We start from the raw sequence: 23396 nt of genomic DNA, 5'->3' as shown, positions 1-23396 counted from the left end.
GTCCTGTGGAAGTGTTGTATTTTTCTAATGTAAATACGAAGATATTTTAATGTAGGTTGTATACATATATCAGCACATATGGTAAATAAGTTCAATGTTGCTGCTTTTATTTCATGATGTGTGCTTTTTCATATTTATTTAACTCAACATTATTAAAAGTAGAAAAGTTAGCATGTCAAGTGCTGATTTACAAGCTTGTATTTTCAAGCAATGATTATCTTGGATACATTATGGTTATTTTCATGTTTGGAAACTATTGAAGCAAATTTATTGCTCAATAAGTAATGAATCTTTAATTTTGATTATCTTGCTAGAAGTCAAATTGGTAAAGCAATCCTCAGTCAGCCTGCGTGTGTGTCAAAGCTACTTTCATTGTTGTTGGACCAGCGGCCATCTCCCAAGCTAGTTCTCATCATCCTTCAGCTATGCCGTGCTGCCTTGCCTCTCATGAGTGTAGAGGATTGTGGAAATGTGGAACTGCCACCATGGAGCTACTCTGTACCTGCCCTGGAAAATGAACAAGATGATCTGGGTGATCCAGCTTCGAATATTGCATCGCTCCTTTTAGCTAAACTTGCTGATTATGTTGTACCAGGTAAGTTGACTGGTGGCTCTTGGTGTACAGAGCAGTTACTTAATAGAAGTGTCCATGTGTACCCACACGGCTATCCCTGTCTTTGGTTTAGAAGGCTTTCAGATGAATATACTATTCAGGCATACCTCATTTTACTCTTGCATTGACTTGTACTCTTTAATGTTCACTCATAATCAATTCTATTTTTTATCTTCCATTATTGCTCATCCATTAATAGAGTTATAAAGCATGCTCACTACCTTTCATCAGATTTGTAGAACAGACAAACATATGCTAAATAATGATTAATATGGAGAATTATGAGATAATGCATTTCAAAAGGAAAAATGTGTAGCAGCAATTTAGGAGAAAGGTTACTGCCCTAAAAAAAATACAGAAGCAAAGGGACCCAAGGGTATTTGTACACATATCATGGAAAGTGGTAGTGTTGTTTGAGAAAGTCATTAATAAGGCATGCACATTTATGGACTTTATCAAATGTGAGACAGAGTATAAAAGCGCAGATGCATGAGACAAAAGTGCTGGAGAAACTCAACGGGGCATTCGGCAAACAGAGAAAGGAAAAGGCAGTTGATGTGCCTGGCCTGAGCCTCTCTTCAGGAATGCCAAAAATCAGACAGGCATCTGAATAAAAGGTGAGGGATGAGGAGAAGGCAGCAAAATTGACTCGAGGGATGTCTGAATGCCCATGATACCTTTGAATGGCAGAGCAAGGTTGAAGTGCTGAAGAGCCTATTCCTGCTCTCATAATGGTCTCGTGATGAACTACATTTACAATGAATAGAGGCTGAGATTGTTTTCTTTGAATAGAGGGCTGAGAAGTGATTTGATAAAAGCATACAAAATGAAGAAGAGTCTGGACAGGAGAGTGAATAGAAATTTGCTTAATAGAGCTTTGTTTCTGAATTTGAAAATTTAACACTATGTACAGGGTGTCAAACTGTGCTATCTCCAAGCACATCAGAAGCTGGTGGTTCATTCGCAAAATCAAGTCCAAAGAACTCAATGAAAGCAGACAGAGATGGTGGGGAAGAAAGTGAGGCCATAGATGGTAAACTGTCGATCTTAATTCATAAACGTGAAGATCAATCATCCCATGAGGTTCTTCAGCCATTGTTAAGGTAACTGCAAAAATATTTTCATTTACCATTCTTTCTCATGAAGGTACTGTGATGTGCTGTTTGGCATTCTCTTTTCTTGTGTATTTCATCCAGAATTTTCCTGCTGGCCTAGATGATAATATCAGGCTGACAGGCATACATCTAGGGATGGGACCTGGATCTGCAATGAAGTCCCCACTTTCTAAAAATAAGTGCTCTTAAGTATTCTATTCAGCGCTAATTGTCAGTTGAAATCAATCAATGCTTGTAGTGATACTAGATTTCCAGGCTTGTACACTTTGTGGATTTATTTTTCCCTCCATAGTTTGGACCTTAATTGCCGTGTCCATAAAACTGCTGCAGCTCACATCAGTTAACTTAATAAAGAATTAATTGTCCATCTGATGTTTCAAATTAATTGCAACACTAATCACTGGTGTAGCTTGTACTCAGATCGCAGAAAAATAAGTAACATTGCTCATAATTTTGAATCAAAGTATTAGCAAGGTTGTGAGTGATACAGTCAAATCTAATTTGGTGAACATATTTGCGCTTTGTAGCCCAGCATCACCAATAACGGTTAAGCCCTTCCTTCCAACAAGAAAGAGCAGTATGCAAGAGGCAAGTAGGCCTCAGGAGGTCGATCCTGAGACCCTGTTTCTCATCCCATTTGATTGGCTTTCTGACTGCTCACTGCTGCCAAATCACTTTCCACTCCTTTTAAGTGTGTCCCATCAAAGACACCCTGGCTCCTGTAGATTCTTTTCCATTCTCCTTCTTCCTCTCCCTCCAATGTATTTCTGCCTATGTATCAATTTTCCATATGAATATCACCGAGATGACTTCTTTGTTCCTGAACTATTCCAACTATAAGGAACAGACCCATAACTCCATTTTATCTTTTTCCTGCACTTCTACTTTGGGGTTTTTGCAGTCCCAATGACAAACCTGCATTCGCTTCATTATGTGTGTGCACGTGAGTATTTTTATATTTAAAATAAAATTAATTTAGTCATACAGTTTGGTAACAGGCCATTTTGGTCCATGAGCCCATGCCACCCAATTACACCTAATTGACCTACACTCCTGGTGTGTTTTGAATGGTGGGAGAAAGACGGAGCCCCAGAGGAAACCCACGCAGACACGGGGAGAACGTACAAACTCTTTACAGACAGCGTGCAATTCGAACACCTATCCCGATTGCTTATTGCCACGCAAACCGTGGTTCCCATAGTCAGTGGGAATTAGAGGATCAGAAAATGGAGTTTAATTGCTTTCTTGGATTGGATTGCAAATTTATAAAACTAAAATTTGTTTGAGGCTTTATTTTCTAATTCAGTTACATATGAATTTCGTACCTTGTGTCACGCTAGTGGAAATTTAGATGTGGTAGACAATCTCATGTGGCTGTAAAGAGAGAAAAACTGGCTTCAGTGAGATAACTGTAGTTGTGAAATAAACTGTTTATGCTGTTGTGTAATTATCCTATCCTGTTCCTTTACAGTAGTTCAGAAGGGCGACCTTTCCGACTGGGCACTGGGGCCAACATGGAGAAAGTTGTGAAGATGGATCGAGATATGACTAAAGTAAGGAATTGTGTGAAGACCAACAATTTAAGTAGCCTTCATATAGACTGAAGGTTGGTGTAGCTTCAGCAAGACTTTTGCCGTGATAAAGACATTTCTTGAGCTAATGTTTATTGGGGAAGTTGTTAGCAGATCACAATAAGTCACTTTATTTTCTTTGGCTTTGACTTCATGTCAGGTGAGTTTAGAGTATGGCTCAGCACATGGAATTATGATGATCTTGCAGTCACAGAAATGTGGTTAAAGGAAGGGCAGGACTGGAATTTAATGTTCCTTGGGATTGAAGTTTCAGACATGACCAAAGGGAATGCAAAAGGAGGAGGGGTAGTCCCACTGCTGATGTAGAATGATGCAACCTTACAATATCCCAATGGGGGAAGATATTGGGATAAGAGAGGCAATCACTTTGCTGGGATTATTCTATAGTCCTCCCAATAGTCAATGGGAATTAGAGGATCAGAAATGTATGCAAATTGCAAAATGATGCAAGATAATAAGGTTATAATTTTTCCATTATTGATGTGATTGCCATTGTGCAAAGGGCTTAGATATGTGTCCAATAAGGTTTTTTTGAGATAGCATGTAGTCCTACAAGAGTTAGAGCAGTACTCAGCCTTGTCTTAGTAGGTGAAACTGAATAGGTAGGTGGAAGTGTCAGTTGGAGAATACTTTGGAACAGTGACCATCAGTCTGCAGGTTTCAAGGTAGTTATGAAGAGGGATAAGATTGGCCTTCAAGTTCTTGAATTGAGGTAAGGCTCATTTCCACAGTGTAAGACAACCTGACAAAAGAACATTGAGAGCAAATGTCTTTGGTTAAAAATACAGTTGCGAAGTGGAAGTCTTCTAGGATGAGATCAGTGTTAACAATTTTTGGAAAGGGTGAAAGACGAATAATTATATGGCAAGATTTGGGATCCTTGCATGATAAAGGATATTGAAGATATGATCAGGAAGGAGAAGGAAACATGACACGCAAAGGGAACTGGGTTCAATGGAGTCTCGAGGAATATAATGTGTGGAAGAGGACTTTTTTTAAAAAAAAAGGGTAAATAGAAGCCATGAAGTATTCTTGGCAAGTAAAATTAAGCAGAATATCAAGATATTCTATCAATGCAATGGAAGCAAGAATGTAGTCAGGTAGAAGTGGATCCCTTCAGAACCACAGTATGTCTGTGTGGAGCCAGGTGATGTGGGCGAGGTCTTAAAGATTGCTTCTGCTCTGTATTCATCAAGGAGATGAACATTGAAGATCATGAGTTTAAGGAGGGGTATATGGATAATTTGGAGCAGATCAATATTATCAAAGTGTTAGATGTTATAAGGGTTGGTAAATTCCCAGGCTGGATAAGGCATGGCCTCTGAGTCCCTGTCTTGGTGGGTCTCAGCAAGACTTTTGCCATGATATTATAAGGGTTGATAAGACCTATCCCTGGTTGCTTGTGGAAGCAAGAGAGGAGATAATTGGTTCCTTGACTGAAGTTTTTGTATCTTCATTTGCCGAAGTTGAAGTGCCAGAAGACTGGAGGACAACATATGTTGTTTCTTTATTGAAGAAAGGTTTCAGGGATAAGCCAGGTAACTATAGGCTGTTGAGGCTCAAGTCAATGGTTGAAAAATTATTGGAGAATATCCTATGGGATATAATTTATGGACATTCAGAAGGGGGTTGATGTGGGGTGACTTTGTGCAGGGGAAAACCTGCCTCACTTTTTTTTGAGCAGGTAACTAAGAAGATTAATGAAGTACACATTGTCTATATGGTGGTTCGGGCATTTGATAAGGTCCTGCTTGGTAGGCTGGTCCAGAAAATTTAACCACATGGAATCTAAGTCATGCTGACTAAACTAATTCAAAATTGGATTGGAGAGGGGAAACATGGGATAGTGGTGAAAGTCTGTGGCCAGATATGTACTGTAGGTATTGGTGTTGTGCCACTTGTTTATGATATAAATATAGAAACTGGCAATAGGAGAAGGCTATTCAGCCTTTTGAGCCTGCTTCTCTATTCAATACAATTGTGGCTGATCATACTGAACATCAGTACCTTATTGCTGCTTTGTCTCCATACCCCTTTATGGTCCCTTTAGCCATGAGGGTCATAATCCAACTCCCTTTTGAATATGTTGAACAAACTGGCCTCAACAACATCTATGGTCAGGGGGTTCTAGAAGTTCAAAAATTTAATGAAAAAGTTTTTCCTTGTCTTCCCCAACATTAGGAATATTCTTCCTGCATCTAATCTATCGGAATTTTGTATATCTCAATGAATCCCCTCTCCTAAATTCCAATGATATAAACCTAGTCTATCCAGTCTTCAGAAGTCAGTCCTGCCATGCCAGGAATCAGTCAAGTGAATCTTCACTGCACTCACTCAGGAACAAGAATGTCCTTCCTCAGATTGGGAGAACAAAATTGTATGCACTTATCAATGTGTGGCCTCACCAAGACCCTGTACAATTGCAGTAAGACTTCTCTGGTTCTATATTCAAAACTCTAACAATAAAGGCCAGCATTGCTTTATTTCAACCACTTGCCATATGTGCATCTAAAAATGCTTGTTTCTTTTTTGGAGAAATAAAAGGTTGTGTTGAATGCATCAAATAGGTCAGTGTTGAAGACTAAGGATGTAATTTATGTTTTCTATTAACTTGTCACTGATAATCTCAAATCTTTAAATAAAACAGCTGTTTCTTCATGCAGTTGCAAAATGTTGCTTAATAATGTCTTTGGTTTACAGAGTGGATATTGTGAAGTTATAACTGAAGAGGCAATTGCAGCCTTGCGTAAGGCTACCAAATGGGCGCAGTCAGGGCTAATTGTAAGTGTGGGTCCACCAGTGGATGTTGCTGCTCAGGAGGCGACTAGTGGACTGACAACTGGTGATAAGAAAAAGAGTGCTCAGACATCCATTTGCAGAGAAAAAAATGCAGAACTTGCCAGGTATGAGAAACACAGATGTGAGGAGAATGGTTCAGGAGACAATTAAACTGTTCCACATCTTCAGTAAAATTTAACGACATTGATGTCTACTGAATTTTAACTGTTAAGCTATTAAACACTATCAATCTTAGGCAGAATGCAAAATAAATTGTGGTATTGTGAAATGGTGCCTAGGATGAAATCAAAAATCATTGCATTCGGGTACATGGGAAAATTGAAGAATGTTGACAAAATCAGCAGGCCAAAAACACTCAACAAAGGTACCTCACAAGGTCCTTGCATCGACAGTTTTTAAACATCACCCAAGTGATAGGAACGTCCATTACCAACAATATTACTTTGTAAAATAGATAAAAGCACTATATAAAGATTCAAAAGCAAGGGTTGTGACAAATGGTGTTATGTCTGATTATATTCAATTAACTAGATCAACTAGGCAAGGCTGTCCATTATCTCCCGCTCTTTTTGCATTGATGATTGATCCTTTGGCCAAATTAATTAGAAAAGACCCAAATATTAAAGGTATTATGACAGGTACTAATGAACATAAACTAAGTTTATTTGCAGATGATGCAATTGTATACCTGACTGATCCTGAAAGATCACTATGTAAATTACAGCTGCAATTAGAACAATATGGTAAAGTGTCAAGATGCAAGGTGAATTAGGATAAAAGTGAAATAATGGTGTTGATTACACTCAGTGTCAACAAAAAACAAAATTTAAATGGCCAGAAGGGGATATAAAATATTTTCGTGTTCAGATTGACCGTCAATTAGATACTCTTTATAAAATTAATTATGGGCCGTTATTTCAGAAAATTGAAGCAGATTTTAAAAGGTGGATTGATTTACCAATTTCATTAATAGATTGAGTAAACTGTATTAAAATGAATATTTTTCCTAGGGTTCATTATCTATTCCAATCTTTACCTATTGTCATACCTAAGAATTTTTTTAAGGATTTAAATAAAATTATACAAAAGTTTTTATGGAAAGGTTAGATCCCAAGGATTTTTATGGAGAAATTGACTTGGAGCTTTGAATTGGGTGGTCTACAACTTCTTAATTTTGAATATTATTATAATACAGCCCAACTGCAATTTCTTTCCTCCTCTTTTGAGGAGGGGGATAAAGTAGTGTGGGTTAATGCTGAAATGAATAAAATAGGCGAACAAAAGCCTGAAGAGGTATTATACAAATGGAATGAAGCGTTATTAACTGGGGAAGTAGATATATCAATATTGAAACATTTGATAAAATTATGGGAATGAAGGGATATGGATTAGCAAATATGCCATTGGTACAAAATAGACTGATGCCTTTCACGTTGGACAATAGGAATTTTATTGATTGGTAAAAGAAAGGATTAAAGTTTATAAAAGATTGTTATCAAGGTAGATCTTTAATGATGTTTGATCAATTGAAAACTATTTATTGAATACAAAATATTACAATATTTGGATGTTATCATTTATAGGCCTTTTTACGAGAGAATTTGACTTTGCTATATTTATTACCACAATATGATGAAATTGAAACTATTATAAGTAATCCAAATCTTAAAAGTTTATATCAATTATGTATCTTTTACTTCTAAGAGGAGTTAAGAAAAAACTTTCATAAATCCAAGCAGAGTTAGGAGGATGATTTAGGAATAGTTATAAATGATAAAAATTGGGCCCAGATATGTCATGACAGTATGAAAAATACAATAAATGTTAGATATAGAATAGTTCAATATTATTTTCTGTATCAGTTGCATATTACATCACAATAGCTTAAGAAGCTGAAATTAGACCTATCAGATGAATGTTCTCGATGTAAACAGGACCTTGGTACTTTGTTATATTTCACGTGGGCGTGTTTTAAATTGAATTCCTTTTGGACCAAACTGATTTTCTACAACAGGTAATAGGGACTCCACTTCCACGAAATCCTGTTATTTTTATTAGGAGACATATCAAAGCTTTATCCAGGGTCTAATTTGGATTGATCTCAGAAGGAGTTTTTAAAGATTGCATTAGCAGTTGTTAGAAAATGTATTGCAGTTTCATGAAAATTGGAAACAAATTTAGCATTAGAGCATTGGCATAGAGAAATTTGAAGTTGTATACTTTTACAAAAAATTTCATATAATTTAAGGAAAAAGTATGGAGATTTTTTGAAAATTTGGTTCCCATATATGCAAAAGATTGGTGTGGTTACTTTATAATTAATCATGTTAGGATTATCTGTTAATTTTGTAGTAATCTGTCACTCCCTCATCCTATGCTGTAATATTTTTATTTTATATGTTATTTCATATTGAAGGTATAATTTACATTTATTACAATTTTTTGAAATATTTATACATATTATGTACTTATAGTTAAGTGGTAACTAACAAAATATATAGTTTTACATTGATATCCAGTATTATAAAGTTAGTTTAGTTCTTTCTCTTTTTTCTCTATTTCTTTTTCTTCTTTCTGTTTTCTTTCTTTCCTTTGGGGTTTTGCTATGGGAGGGAGTTGGTGGGGGGGGGGGAGGAAAATGAAAAAATAATTTATAATTTTCCTTGACTAGATTAACTTTGACATATGTATGTATTTTTGATACGTGTTAATAAAACAAAATTAAAACAATCACTTTGTACATGCAAAATCCTTCAAGGATGTTAAATCCATATTGGCCTATCAACACTACGGAGCACTTACACAAGTGAAGACTGTCCAACCAAAGCTGTTTTCTTAGCTTTCCATGTTGATGGCACCAAGGTACACAATAGCACCAACTGCACCTTCTGTGAAGAAAATATGACCTTCACCTACTTTGGAGTTATTCTTGGCTCTTCACTAACTCTTTATCACCACCATCATAAGACTGCATGAACGAATATCATCTGCAAATTCAGTGGTACAAATTTGGGTGTAAAACTATTGTCTGCATTCTGGTCTTCTCGGGTGAATATTGTCTTCTATCTGCATCTCTAATGTCTCAAGAAACTCAACAACACACAACTCCACTGTAGTTACCAGCCTTCTTTCTGTAAGGATAGAAGCTGCAAATTACAGAGCAGCAACTCTTAAACAGCAAATCCAAACCTTAAACCTCCGGATTTGACATCCAGAAACCACTCTTGCTAACACCTACTCAGAATCTTGGAAGAAAACTTGGGCAGACAACTTCTTCAAAAATCTTGATGCAAAAGTTCTGCTTCATTCTATCTTGGAGAATGTAGTCAACTGTAAAAAGGAAAAGGATAGTCAACTTAAAATGTTACTGACTGACTGAAAATAGTCATCAAATCAAGAGGTACATCAGCAGCCCTCTATCCTGCCATGTTTCCAGGCAACATTCTGGAATAGTATTTGCTTTCTGGCTAAATATTGAAGTTTTGCTATCTACTCATCCAAATTAAATCAATTTGATCAGGCTGCGAGATTGATATGGGCTATTTGCATTTATCTTGATAGCATTGGTTTGTAATATTGAATGAAAATTGAGACACTAGGCAACTTGATTAAAAGGGAGTGTCCGAGGACACTCTTTTGTTTCACAATAATAGAGTATAAAAGGAATTCTCGTTGGTTTCCATTGGTTTTATTGGTTCTTTCCTATCTTGTAGGACAGACCCAGTCCGACCATTCATCAGCGGCCATGTGGCAAACAGCATGGCAGCAGAAGTTATCGCTCTGCTACATAACTTGCTGATGGCTCCTGAATTCAGCACGGCTCAAATATGGACGACTACAGCGGAGAAGGTAAATAAAACAAATGCACGCTCTGGAAGTAGAACTTTTTCAGTAAAGAATTATTTCGATAGTTTTTTCAAGCAAAACAGTTTTTACAGATTCTTGGCAATTTGGAATCATCCTGTAGCTACTACTCCTTGCATCTTTTGGATTCACGGTCTAAAGTGATGGTGAAGAATCATTAAAAATATAATTTCCAAACTCTGGAATATTCATTATCTTCAATGAAGTAGTGACTGGAATTCCACACAATACTTCAAGTACCAACATTTTGAACAACTGTAATATGATGCCCCAATCTTGTTCTCAATGCCACAGCCAATGAAGGCAACCACACCATACACCTTCCTTGTCATCTTGTCAACATGTGTTCTCATTTTCAGAAAATTGTGCATTTGTACCCAACAACACTCCATAGGACCCTGCTATTCACTGTGCATGTCCTACTCTGGTTAAACTTCCAGAAATATATCACTTCTCATTTGTCAGAGTTAAATTCCATCAGCCCTTTCCTTGCCCACTATCTTTATTTTACCTGCAACCACCTTCGCTTTCCACTATACCACCATTGGCACCATTTACACATGTACTTATCAATAATCTGCTGTTTAGCTTTGGATGAGAAAAATAGAGAGGCTCAGTTTTCATGTGTGTCTGCTTTCAGTAATATTTTTAAGAGAGAAAATGTATTGTTTGTACATGTGTAAGGAATGTAACAGACAAAAAAAAGCTCCTTATCAGGCTATGTAAAGGGAAGTTTCTTTACATTTGCAGTGTATTTTTAATTTTTTTTTCTCCAGGACATTTTCATTAAAATGCCTACAGAAATTATTAAATTTAAAATCCATGTTCCCATGTTGCCTTTGATGGGTTTAAAATTGTTAATTTGGCTCGGGAAGAATTGTTGTAGACCTGAGTATAACAATTTGATGTTCACTTTATACTTGCCTGTGTGCAGTTACACACAGGCATCCAAATACTTGTACTCTTGTGGCAAGAAATGAAAAGCTGAATTTATAGAACTATTGAAGTTCATTTCCTAGTTTATCAGCTTCACTGTGATTTAGGTCGACCCTTGACGGGCATTGGGTATAATTCAAGGCCATGAGTTTCTGGAAGCACAAAGTACTAAAATATTTTCATTTCTAACAACAATTTTTCTCATTCTGAGGTTTTCAATTCTTTAACCCAATTCATTACTTATCTTTACATTGCCTGTCGACAACATTATCTGCAAATACTCTTCGATATGTAATAGTATATATATTGGCTGCCAGGCAATGCAAAAGATGAGACAAAACATCTTGCAGCTCATCATTAAAAATCGAAATGCAAGCTCATTGGGCTACCCCCAGAAAGTCAATGCCTAGAATTTGCTCCATCCTTTGATCACCACAGCCTATTCAACCCTAAGCTGAATTTCCAGTATCATGATGAGACCACTAATGCAGATTTCCCTCTCTGCAACATCCCTGTGCTTTCTATCTGTTACTCAGCTGTTGAATTTTTTAGTCATTTCTGTGTCACCTCCACACTCATAATTCCAAGCATTATCATCACTCAGCTCACTTCTCCACCTGATATAAATTTACAATTTTTCAAAGACTGCTACTCTTTCCTTTGCAGATACCAACTCTCTCACAACAGAAGCCAACTTAATTATTTATGACTATCTCCATGATTTTTCTATAGATCTTCATTATAACATCTCTTGGGATATTTTGTTATTTAGAGGCATTATATGAGTTTCCTTTATGAGTGTTAACGGAAGTTATTTTCTCCACTGGCAGGTTCTTTCACGAGCATTGATGTATATTCCTCAACTTGGTAAATATGCAGAAAGTGTGTTAGAGAATGGAAGTAGCAGTGGAAGAAAGTTGGCAAAGCTGCAAGCTATTGGACGGCAAGCAGTAGCAGCACTCTGTGCACTTGGTGGCTTTAAAGAAACTATTAAAATAGGATCTGAAGTGCAGGTAATTTTTTTTGCGACTTGAGTGCAAAGTAAATTTGTGTTGAATAGAAATAAATTATTATTTGTAAGGAGTTTATATGTTCTTCCTGTGTCTGTGTGGGTTTCCTCTAGGTGCTTTGATATCCTCCCACATTCCAAAGATATACAAAGATTAATTGGTCACAGGTGGATTTGGCAAAATGGGCTCATGGACCAAATGGCCTATTACCATTACTGTATCTTTAAATTAAATTGAAAATTAAATGCTTTTGAAATGTTGTTGCCAATCATACATCTTCAAAGTTCCGCCAATATATTCTGTCTCGGGGTTTAACTTCTTTCTTCTTTGGCTTGGCTTTGCGGACGAAGATTTATGGAGGGGGTAAATGTCCACGTCAGCTGCAGGCTCGTTTGTGGCTGACAAGTCCGATGCGGGACAGGCAGACACGGTTGCAGCGGTTGCAGGGGAAAATTGGTTGGTTGGGGTTGGGTGTTGGGTTTTTCCTCCTTTGCCTTTTGTCAGTGAGGCGGGCTCTGCGGTCTTCTTCAAAGGAGGTTGCTGCCCGCCGAACTGTGAGGCACCAAGATGCACGGTTTGAGGCGATATCAGCCCACTGGCGGTGGTCAATGTGGCAGGCACCAAGAGATTTCTTTAGGCAGTCCTTGTACCTTTTCTTTGGTGCACCTCTGTCACGGTGGCCAGTGGAGAGCTCGCCATATAACACGATCTTGGGAAAGCGATGGTCCTCTATTCTGAAGACGTGACCCACCCAGCGCAGCTGGATCTTCAGCAGCGTGGACTCGATGCTGTCGACCTCTGCCATCTCGAGTACTTCGACGTTAGGGATGAAAGCGCTTCAGTGAATGTTGAGGATGGAGCGGAAACAACGCTGGTGGAAGCGTTCTAGGAGCCGTAGGTGATGCCGGTAGAGGACCCATGATTCAGAGCCGAACAGGAGTGTGGGTATGACAACGGCTCTCTATACGCTTATCTTTGTGAGGTTTTTCAGTTGGTTGTTTTTCCAGACTCTTTTGTGTAGTCTTCCAAAGGCGCTATTTGCCTTGGCGAGTCTGTTGTCTATCTCGTTGTCGATCCTTGCATCTGATGAAATGATGCAGCCGAGATAGGTAAACTGGTTGACCGTTTTGAGTTTTGTGTGCCCGATGGAGATGTGGGGGGGCTGGTAGTCATGGTGGGGAGCTGGCTGATGGAGGACCTCAGTTTTCATCTGCCAAACATTTTGGCAGTTTCCGCAAAACAGGACGTCAAGCGCTGAAGAGCTGGCTTTGAATGGGCAACTAAAGCGGCATCGTCTGCAAAGAGTAGTTCACGGACAAGTTTCTCTTGTGTCTTGGTGTGAGCTTGCAGGCGCCTCAGATTGAAGAGACTGCCATCCGTGCGGTACCGGATGTAAACAGCGTCTTCATTGTTGAGGTCTTTAATGGCTTGGTTCAGCATCATGCTGAAGAAGATTGAAAAGAGGGTTGGTGCGAGAACGCAGCCTTGCTTTACGCCATTGTTAATGGAGAAGGGTTCAGAGAGCTCATTTCTGTATCTGATCCGACCTTGTTGGTTTTCGTGCAGTTGGATAACCATGTTGAGGAACTTTGGGGGGCATCTGATGCGCTCTAGTATTTGCCAAAGCCCTTTCTTGCTCACGGTGTCGAAGGCTTTGGTGAGGTCAACAAAGGTGATGTAGAGTCCTTTGTTTTGTTCTCTGCACTTTTCTTGGAGCTGTCTGAGGGCAAAGACCATGTCAGTAGTTCCTCTGTTTGCGCGAAAGCCGCACTGCGATTCTGGGAGAATATTCTCGGCGACACTAGGTATTATTCTATTTAGGAGAATCCTAGCGAAGATTTTGCCTGCAATGGAGAGCCCCTGTAGTTTGAGCAGTCTGATTTCTCGCCTTTGTTTTTGTACAGGGTGATGATGGTGGCATCATGAAGGTCCTGAGGCAGTTTTCCTTGGTCCCAACAAAGCTTGAAAAACTCATGCAGTTTGACATGCAGAGTTTTGCTGCCAGCCTTCCAGACCTCTGGGGGGGATTCCATCCATACCTGCTGCTTTGCCACTTTTCAGTTGTTTGATTGCCTTATATGTCTCATCCTGGGTGAGGACCTCATCCAGCTCTAGCCTTAGGGGCTGTTGAGGGAGCTGGAGCAGGGTGGAATCTTGGACTGAGCGGTTGGCACTGATAAGAGATTGGAAGTGTTCTGACCATCGGTTGAGGATGGAGATCTTGTCGCTGAGGAGGACTTTGCCGTCTGAGCTGCGCAGCGGGCTTTGGACTTGGGGTGAGGGGCCGTACACAGCCTTTAGAGCCTCGTAGAAACCCCTGAAGTCGCCAATGTCCGCGCTGAGCTGGGTTCGCTTGGCGAGGCTAGTCCACCACTCATTTTGGATCTCCCGGAGTTTGCGCTGAAGATGGCTGCATGCGCGACAGAAGGCTTGTTTCTTCTCTGGACAGGACGGCTTTGTAAGGTGAGCCTGGTGGGCAGCTCGCTTCTTTGCCAGCAGCTCCTGGATTTCCTGGCTGTTTTTCCTGGAGGAGAAGCCCAGTACCTTTTCAGTGGATTGCAGTATGGTAGTCTTCAGCTGATCCCAGAGGGTTTCAGGGGACGGGTCCGTGAGGCGGATTGCATCGTCGAGCTTTGCTTTGAGGTTTGCCTGGAAGTTTCCTCTCACTTCGTCTGACTGCAGGTTTCCAACATTGAACCTCTTTCTGGGGGCTTTACTGTTCCTGGGCTTTGGCTTGAAGTGAAGGTTGAGCTTGCAGCGAACCAGCCGGTGGTCAGTGTGGCATTCCGCACTGGGCATGACCCTGGTGTGGAGCACATCTCGTTTGTCACTTTCTCGCACCAGGATGTAGTCCAGGAGGTGCCAGTGTTTGGATCGGGGATGCATCCAGGTAGTCTTAAGGCTGTCCCTCTGCTGAAAAAGGCTGTTTGTAATGACAAGCCACTGCTCTGCGCAGAGCTCCAACAGGAGGCGCCCATTGTCGTTGCACTTGCCGACGCCATGCTTGCCCAGGATTCATGGCCAGGTTTCTGAGTCTTTGCCGACGTGAGCGTTGAAGTCGCCAAGGATGACAACCTTGTCAGCTGTAGGGGTGCGTAGGATGAGGTTGCGCAGGTCAGTGTAGAACTTGTCCTTTTCTGCTGGTTCCGCCTGGAGGGTTGGAGCATAGACACTGATGAGGGTGACGCGACGCTTGTTTTGAAGGGGGAGTCGCATGGACATGATTCGGTCCGTGTGGCCTGTCGGAAGGTTTTCGAGTTTGGAGGCAATGAAGTTCTTGACCATGAAGCCTACACCAGAGAGGCGTCGTTCATCCAAAGGCTTGCCAGACCAGTAGAGTGTGTAGCCCGCGCCGCGTTCTTGGAGGCTGCCTACATCTGCCAAGCGGACTTCACTGTCCTGTCAAAGGTCATGGTTAGCATCTGGCTTCAAAGAGCTGTCTGTCTTTGTTCATCGTGGTCAGCCAGTAGTAACCACTTAGAGGACTTCTGCATTGTTGCAGATAAGTGTAGTTTGGCAAGCCAGACAGATCTACAACTGAGCTAAGAATTGTGAAATTAATTTCCTATTTGAGTCAGTCTCTGGATGCTGAACAGCTTACTTCTGTTTCTTTGAAGGAAAAAATATTGGAGGAATTGTAGCCGCGTGCTACTTGCAAGAAGCCACACACCCGCAGTGTAGTCAGGTTAAGCTCTGAGTTTTATTCGGGCTCAGGCCTGACTTTTATACTTGCACTTTCCCACCGTAGCTCCCCTTGGCTGACGTCACAACATGCATAACAAAAGTGGGGTTCCTGTGCGAGGGTACTTTCCTACATAACAATGCCCTTCTTTCCTGTGAGTTGTCCCTGTCTGTTGGCTGCGTAGCAAGGCCAGCGCCATTTTGGGGTTGCTGTCCTTTAAGCTGCCCTTGCTGTTCATCTGCCAGTTCGCTTGTTGGGGCCAGTGCCGCTGAGCAGGCTGCTGTCCTTTGGTTGCACTCGCCACCCGATACACCAGCTCAATTGCCGCAGCAGTAAGCTGCCACATGATTCCCCCTACCCTCAAAGAACTAGCAGTATTGTCCTTGGTGCCTTCTGTAGCCTGCCTCTTTGACGTGGTGCTGGTGTCTTGACCGGGTGCGCTGGATCCAGGTATGCCGGCTTCAGCCTGTCTGTGGTGAAGACTTCCATCTTGCCTCTGATCTCCAGCTCAAAGTGGCCCCATTGTTGCGGATGACCCAGAATGGACCCTTGTATGACCTCTGAAGCGGTGGACGATGTGGACCCCTGCGAATTAAAACATACTCACAGTCCTGCAGATCTATGGGTATGTTGGTCCTCGCGTGTATGTGCCTGGAAGGTGGAATTGGGGCAGGTTGCCAACTCTTTTCCTTAACCTGCTGAGGAACGATGCTGAGTCATCCTGCTGTCCACCTGAGGATGGTATGAATTCTCCTGGGACCACCAGTGGAGCTCCGTAGATGAGTTCTGCTGCAGAGGTGTTGAGGTCCTCCTTGGGTGCCTGTGGATGCCAATAACACCCATGGTAGCTTGTCTACCCAGTTATGTCCTTGGAGTCTGGTCATGAGTGCAGTTTTGAGGTGCCTGTGGAAGTGCTCCACCGACCCATTGGACTGTGGGTGTTAAGCTGTTGTATGATGCAGCTGGGCACCCCACAGGCAGGCAAAGTCAAACCACAGACTGGAGGTGAACTGTCGGATGTGATGTGGGATGGTAACCTGAGCCATGCCATCCAGGATGAGATGAGGGCTCTGGCTCCTGAGGTTGTGGATGTGTCTGCCAGCGGGACTGCTTCTGGCCACATGGTGAAGCAGTCGACCATTGTGAACAGATAGTAGAACACTAGCCAGTATCCCAGGGTTTCCGCTATGTCCGCATGGATGTGGTCAAACCTTCATTCTGCAGGTTCGAAGTGCTGAGGTGGGGTCTTGGTGTGCTGCTGTACTTTGGTTGTTTGGCACTGCATGCACGCCTTCACCCACCTGCTGACCTGTTTCCCCAATCCATGCCACACATATTTGCTGGCCACCAGCTGGACCGTAGTCCTGATGGATGGGTGAGCCAGTCTATGGATGGAGTCGAAAACCTGTCGTCTCTAAGCTGCCAGGATGGTGGGTCTGACCTGACCAGTGGGCACATTGCATTGGAGGGTGGTGTTACCTGTGCTGACTGGGATGTCCTGCAGCTGCAGTCCCGATATGGTAGTCCTGTATTGGGGCATCTCCTCATCTTCCTGCTGCACCACTGCCAGTGCCACAAAGTCCACTCCCCTTGATAGTATATGAATACTTTGGACAGTGCGTTGGCCATCACATTATCCTTGCCGGAGACGTGCCTTACATCTGTGGAGTACTCTGCGATGTAAGACAGGTGTCATTGCTGACGGGCCAACCAGGGGTCCGAGATCTTAACCAAGACGAAAGTCAGGGGTTTATGATCTGTGAAAGCTGTGAAGGACCTGCCCTTTAGAAAGTACCTGTGGTGGCGGATGGCTAAGTACAGCGCCAGTAGCTCTCTGTTGAAAGTGCTGTACTTCAGTTCTGGAGGCCGTAGATATTTGCTGAAGAAAACCAATGACTGCCAACTTCCTTCGATCTGCTGCTCCAGAACTCCACCGATCACCGTTCCTGAGGCATCCACGTCAGGGCCTTTGGAGTGTCTGACCTGGGATATGCCAAGAGAGTGGCATCTGCCAGGGCTTCCTTGGCCTTCACGAAGGGTTCCGCTGACTCCTCGTCCCAGGTGATGTCCTTCGCCTTGCCTGCCATCTGGACGAACAAGAGCTGTGTGATCCACACAGGTGAGGGGATGAACCTGTGATAGTGTTGTGGTTTTTTGACGTCCAAAAATTAGTCAAGAAATGCAGAGAATTCTTCAGAAAAATTTAAGCCTTTATTTACAAACAAAAACTGAGACAAATCAAAGCCTGGACTCTGAAATGCCTGTTGCTATGAGACACTGCTCTTTTTTTAATACAGATTTTCAGTCACTTATCCATGTTCAACTTTGATTGATGTTTTGTACCAATTAGCTCATCCTGGGTTCGTTTCTTGGTCATGGTACTCTTATCGCTTCTCCTTGCACACTTTTACACTTCTTGTAAACAGCCAGTTTCAGAATAAATCACTCGGCACTATGGTTCCCCTATCTTGTCCTGTCTGACTTCTCCTATCTGATCTCCTGTTACTCCCCTGATCTCATCCTGTTTTATACTCCTGGTGCATGTAGCCACTATTATTTTCTTAGATTTTAATGTATGACCTTGATATTTTCTCTCTGGATTTGGGTTTTAAAGTTAGCAGTTTTGTGTAACCTTGGGGATGAAGATATTTTCCCTCTTTGTGTTTTAAAGTTAGCAGTCTGGAATCAGCAAATTCTACATATACTATAATCAGCCAACTTTTCTACATACTATGGCTGTTACTTAATTACATTAATATTTTCCATAATCAGTATAGTTGAAGTACATCATAAATTGTTACATAGTAATAGATTAATGAATACATAATGAGTAGTACATAGGTATATTTTTCATAATAGACATTGATCATCCCCACCAACTCCTGTAGTCCCTTGGTCATGTTGGGTCTGGGGAATTTCCGGATGGCCTCCACTTTAATAGGTAGCGGTGTGCCTCCTTCCCTGGTTATCCTGTGGCCCAGGAAGTCGATGGCCATCAATCCGAACTGGCATTTGGCTGGGTTGATCATCAGGCCGAACTTGCTCAGTCGGGTGTAGAGGTTGTGGAGGTGCCCCATAGGCTCCTGTTAGTTCCTGCTCGCCACCAGGATGTCGTCCAGGTACACGAAGGTGCCGTCCAGGTCTCAGCCCACTGCATCCATAAGTCGCTGGAGGGTCTGTGTGGCGTTCTTTAGCCAAACAGGGTGATGATAGTGGCTTTGGGGATATCATCGGGGTGTAAGGGGATCTGATGATATCACCGCACGAGGTCCACCTTGGAGAAGATCCTTGCCCATGCAGGTTAACCGCAAAGTCCTGATGTGCAGCACGGGGTACCAACCCGGTATTGCGGGCTCAATAAGCCGTATGGTCTCCAGCCCCCAGTTACTTTGGGTACCATGTGCAGGGGAGAAGTCCATGGGCTGTCTGACCACTGTACAATGCTGAGCTCCTCCAGCTTCCTGAATTCCTCCTTCACCAGATGGAGCTTCTCCAAAGGAAGGCGTCTTGTCCTTGCGTGGAGTGGCAGGCCCTGGGTCAGGATATGGCACTGTACTCCATGTCGAGGCATCACTGTGGTGAACTGGGGGGGGGGTGAGCACTGCAGGGAACTCGACCAGGTCCCTGGCGTACTCGTCCCATCTCTGTATGGAGTCCTGTTGAAGTACTGGGAGCCTGGTGTCTTTGAGGGAAAGGTTTGAAAAGTCTTGATGTGGACCAATCTCCTTCCCTTGAGGTCCACTAGCAGGCTATGGGCACGCAGGAAGTCTGCCCCGAGGAACAGCTGTTCTGTGCGGCCTACATGAACACCCATGAGAAGAGGCTGCCTGCCAACTGTAGTTGGACCTTGCAGGTGCTGTAGGTCCGAATCATGCTATTGTTGGCAGCCCTCAGCATAGGGCCCGACTGCCTGTTCCTGGTGTCCTATCCTGATGGAGGCAGGACGATGACCTCTGCTCCTGTGTCCATGAGGAAACGTCGTCCGGACTGGCAGTCCCAAACATACAGGAGGCTGTCTTGATGGCCAGCCATTGTGGTCATTACCGACGGCTAGCCCCAGCGTTTCCCTGAAACATGCATGGTGGCCTGCACTGGCGGGCTCCAGCGCCCCATCTCTGGTGGTAGAAACACCACTGGTCGTCTGGGGAGCTGCTGTTCTCTTGGCGGCTCTGCATGGGTTTGGCTGAGGGTTTTAGTGATGAACCCCACAGACACCAAGCACCCAGAACGTCTGCTCGTGCTGTGACTTTCCAGGGGGTCACTGAAATCCGCATCAGCCAGGAGCATTTGGATGTCCTTGGGCAGTTACTCTATGACTGCTTGATCAAACATGATGCAGGGCTTGTGTTTTCCCATCTCATTCATGAGGGCTGACGGGGCCTATCCCCTAGACCATCCAGATGGAGCACATGTGACCCTCTCTCACGCCATGAGAGCCTAAAGGTTTCGCTCAACAAGTCCTCAAAGGCAATGTACATGCCTTCCAATGGGGGCTTCTGGATGAAGTTGGCCACCCAGCCTGCTGTGTCCTGGTCCAGGGTGCTCACCATATGGTAGTACCAGGTGGATTCTGCTGTGATCTGCCAGATCTGGAACTATCCCTCAGCCTAGTCAAACCACACGCGTGGTCAATTTATCCAAAAGGTTGGCAGCTTCAGAGCGATCCCGTTGACTGCTGCTTGTTCGCTCATCGCTGGGTTTAGATGCCATCTAAACTTTCGAGGTCGCCAATTGTAGCCACGTGCTACTCGAAAGAAGAATTGCACATGTAGTGTAGTCAGGTTAAGCTCTATGTTTTATTAGGGCTCAGGCCTGACTTTTATATTTGCACTGTTCCTGCCGTGGCCCCCCTTGGCTGATGTCACAACATGCATAACAAAAACGGGTTTCCCACGCACAGGTACTTTCCTACATAACAATGCCCTTCTTCCCCGTGCTGTCCGTCTGTTGGCTACGCAGCAAGGCCAGCACCATTTTGGGGTTGCTGGCCTTTAAGCTGCCCTTGCAATTCACCCGCCAGTTCATTGATGGGGCCAGTGTCGCTGTGTGGACTGTTGGCCTTCGGTTGTGCTCACCGCCTGGAGTGCAAGCTCAATCGTTGCGGCGGCAGGCCACCACAGAATATTGGAAGTGGGTTCTTAAATTTGAATATACATGGATGCAAGGATGGATGGACAGAGAAGAGAGAATAGAAGGCGGAGATGATGTTGAGTGGTTATAACACATAAGATTTTGCTGTAACATTTTATACTTCTATTGTAAAATTGCTGTGTTTTTTAATGATTGGATTTGTCACGAAAAATCCAGTTAAATTTGTGAAATTGAGTCAATTGTTTCTCTTAGATTTCAGGGAAGGGAATATCTGGAAGCATTGGAGTGGTGACCTCTATTAATGAACAGGAAGGTATTGCCACAGTTCGGCTCCCTTTATCAAATTGTCGAAAGGCATCAAAGGCATCAGACATAGTAACTGTTCCGTTATCGAGGCTGTATACTCCACGATGTGAGGTGAGTTATTTATAGAAACAAGATGTACTTGGGGTACTGGTGTTAAGCATTCCATTGTAGCAATGTTAATCTGGAAATAAGCTATTCACTGGTTTTTTTTTAAATTACAGATGCTAATAAACTGAAATAGGAAAAAATGTTGGAAGTATTGAGCAGATTAGGGCAGCAGCTGTGGAATGAGAATAGATCTTTCCTTGGAAATGGAAAAATGAGGCAAGGGTCTCCCACTTGAAACATTAACACTGTTTCTCTATTCACAAAAAAAAAGTTGGTGTTAAACTCCAGAGAGAGCAGTGGAAGGTCCAGAGAATAAGTCTGATGGAAGGGGCTTACGTTAGCAAGGCAATTATGGAGCCGTCAGGTCCATTGATAAGTTAACCATTGTTCCAAAGCTTCTGTGTTGTTGTGGTAATGCACTCTGGTCTTTATGTAGGTGCCACTTGCTGATTGTTTCAAACAACCAAACACTGAATTTGCCAGTGTTTGTGTGCTTACTGGAACTGGTGGTTCTTTTTCTTTTGCTACAATGACTTTCCGCCAGTGGATCATGGCATCTGAATAAAGTGTCCTTCTCTCCCTTCAGTCTTGCTTGTAAAATTAGTTTCACACCAAGATAATGGAGTATGGGATAGAGATGTTGTTTGGTCCTCTTTCTTATCATCCCACCCACAAACCAATTCAACTGAATTTATGCAATCTTTCACACAATTTAGGACGAAAAGAAAATCACATGGCAATACAGGTGTGTAAGTATCTAACTTGATCGTAAGATTGTGCCTTAAATAAATTCTCTGTCATGGAGATCTGGAATTTGCCAGTTGTTGGAAATATATAGTGTAATAACAGCTTTAAAAAAAAAAAGGCAGCACTTAAAAAATAAAAATGTGCAGTTACAGATGAGGAGATGGGAAGTGAGAATAGTCCAAATAGTTTTTTTTTGGTTTGGGATGGATAGTGTTGACTGAATGATCTTGTTCTGATACAAATAGAAAGGAAGAGTAAGTTATCCGAAGTTGTACAATTCAATATTGTTTTAAAAATGGTTGTTGCTTTCTGCAACCCATTTTGTCGCTGTCAAAAATGTTGACCCAAGCTTGTCAGTGACGATGGCTGTTTAAAATGATTCACAATTAAGACATGTATGCATTTTTATTTGTATTTTTGTTTTCTCCTTGTAGGCATTACCCCTGCATAAGCTATCCATCACTGAGAAAGTAGTCCAGGCAGTTCAATCCATGTTGCTTCCACAGGAAGGCAGCCTCTCTATTCTGACCTCTCTCCCTGCAATAGGTGATGGCTCCACCCCTGTGATGGCTGTAGTACGACTTGTTGCTGAAATAAGAACGAGGTAATGTTACCAAGATTAACCAATAATATCTGTTACCTGGATCACTGCAGATTTGAAATTTTTATTGTGTTACTTTAAACAGTTCGCCTGCCTACTCTAAGAAATGCTTTCCAAATATATTATTGATATTATTTACACAAAAAGATTAGGAGTAAACATTTTAGCATTTGAATTATGCGTGTATTGCATGAAATTGAACACTTTTCAATTGAAACACTTTTTGAACAGAGGCTGGTCATGGCCAGTATTAACACGTACCTAAGCAAAGGTCTGAACCCACTACAATTTGCCTATTGTCACAATCGCTCAATAGCACATGCAATATCACTGGCTCTCCACTCGGCTCTGGATCACCTCAAAAACAGCAGTTCATACATACGACTGCTCTTCGTTGTCTACAGCTAGTCCTTCCGTACCATTATTCCCTCAGTGCTGGTCAAGAATCTACAAATTCTATGCCTCTGTACCCACCTCTGCAACTGGATCCTTGTCTTTCTCATCAGAAGACCACAATCAGCACAAATTGGAAGCTGCATCTCCTCCTCTGATTATCAGCACAGCCACACCCTCAGGATGCTTGCTTAGCCCACTGCTCTACTCATTATACACCCATGACAGGCACAATTCCAATGCTATGTACGTTTGCCGATGACACCACAGTTGGAGGCAGAATCACAAATGGCAATGAGGAAGCGTACAGGAGGGAGATAGATCAGCTCGTTGAATGGTGCAATGACAACAACCTTGCGCTCAAAGTCAGCAAAACCAAGGAGATGACTGTGAACTTCAGGAGAAAGTCAGGGGAACATGACCCAGTCCTCATTAAAGGCTCAGTAATGGAGAAGGTCTAGAATTTCAAATTCCTGGCTGTCAACATCTCCGAGGATCTGTCCTGGAGCCACCATATTGATGCAATCACTAGAAGGCTC

The 23396-nt window shown here is 42.4% G+C and overlaps 1 protein-coding gene across 9 annotated transcripts in view; it reads left to right on the top strand.

Annotated features, from left to right (window-relative positions):
- Positions 1–23396, top strand: part of LOC138761137 (probable E3 ubiquitin-protein ligase HECTD4) — a 322279-nt gene that overhangs the window by 205836 nt on the left and 93047 nt on the right. For all 9 annotated transcript variants that reach the window (XM_069932802.1, XM_069932800.1, XM_069932806.1 and 6 more), the window contains exons 36-43: positions 315–595; positions 1527–1716; positions 3200–3281; positions 6021–6223; positions 9833–9968; positions 11750–11932; positions 20955–21119; positions 22298–22467. In XM_069932802.1, the coding sequence (XP_069788903.1) occupies positions 315–595; positions 1527–1716; positions 3200–3281; positions 6021–6223; positions 9833–9968; positions 11750–11932; positions 20955–21119; positions 22298–22467 (1410 nt within the window). The remainder of the gene's footprint in view (positions 1–314; positions 596–1526; positions 1717–3199; positions 3282–6020; positions 6224–9832; positions 9969–11749; positions 11933–20954; positions 21120–22297; positions 22468–23396) is intronic.

This window comes from Narcine bancroftii, chromosome 4, assembly GCF_036971445.1.
Source record: "Narcine bancroftii isolate sNarBan1 chromosome 4, sNarBan1.hap1, whole genome shotgun sequence".
Taxonomy (NCBI): Eukaryota; Metazoa; Chordata; class Chondrichthyes; order Torpediniformes; family Narcinidae; genus Narcine; species Narcine bancroftii.
The sequence above is the reverse complement of the archived record's forward strand: the minus strand, read 5'-3'. Positions and strand labels throughout refer to the sequence as shown.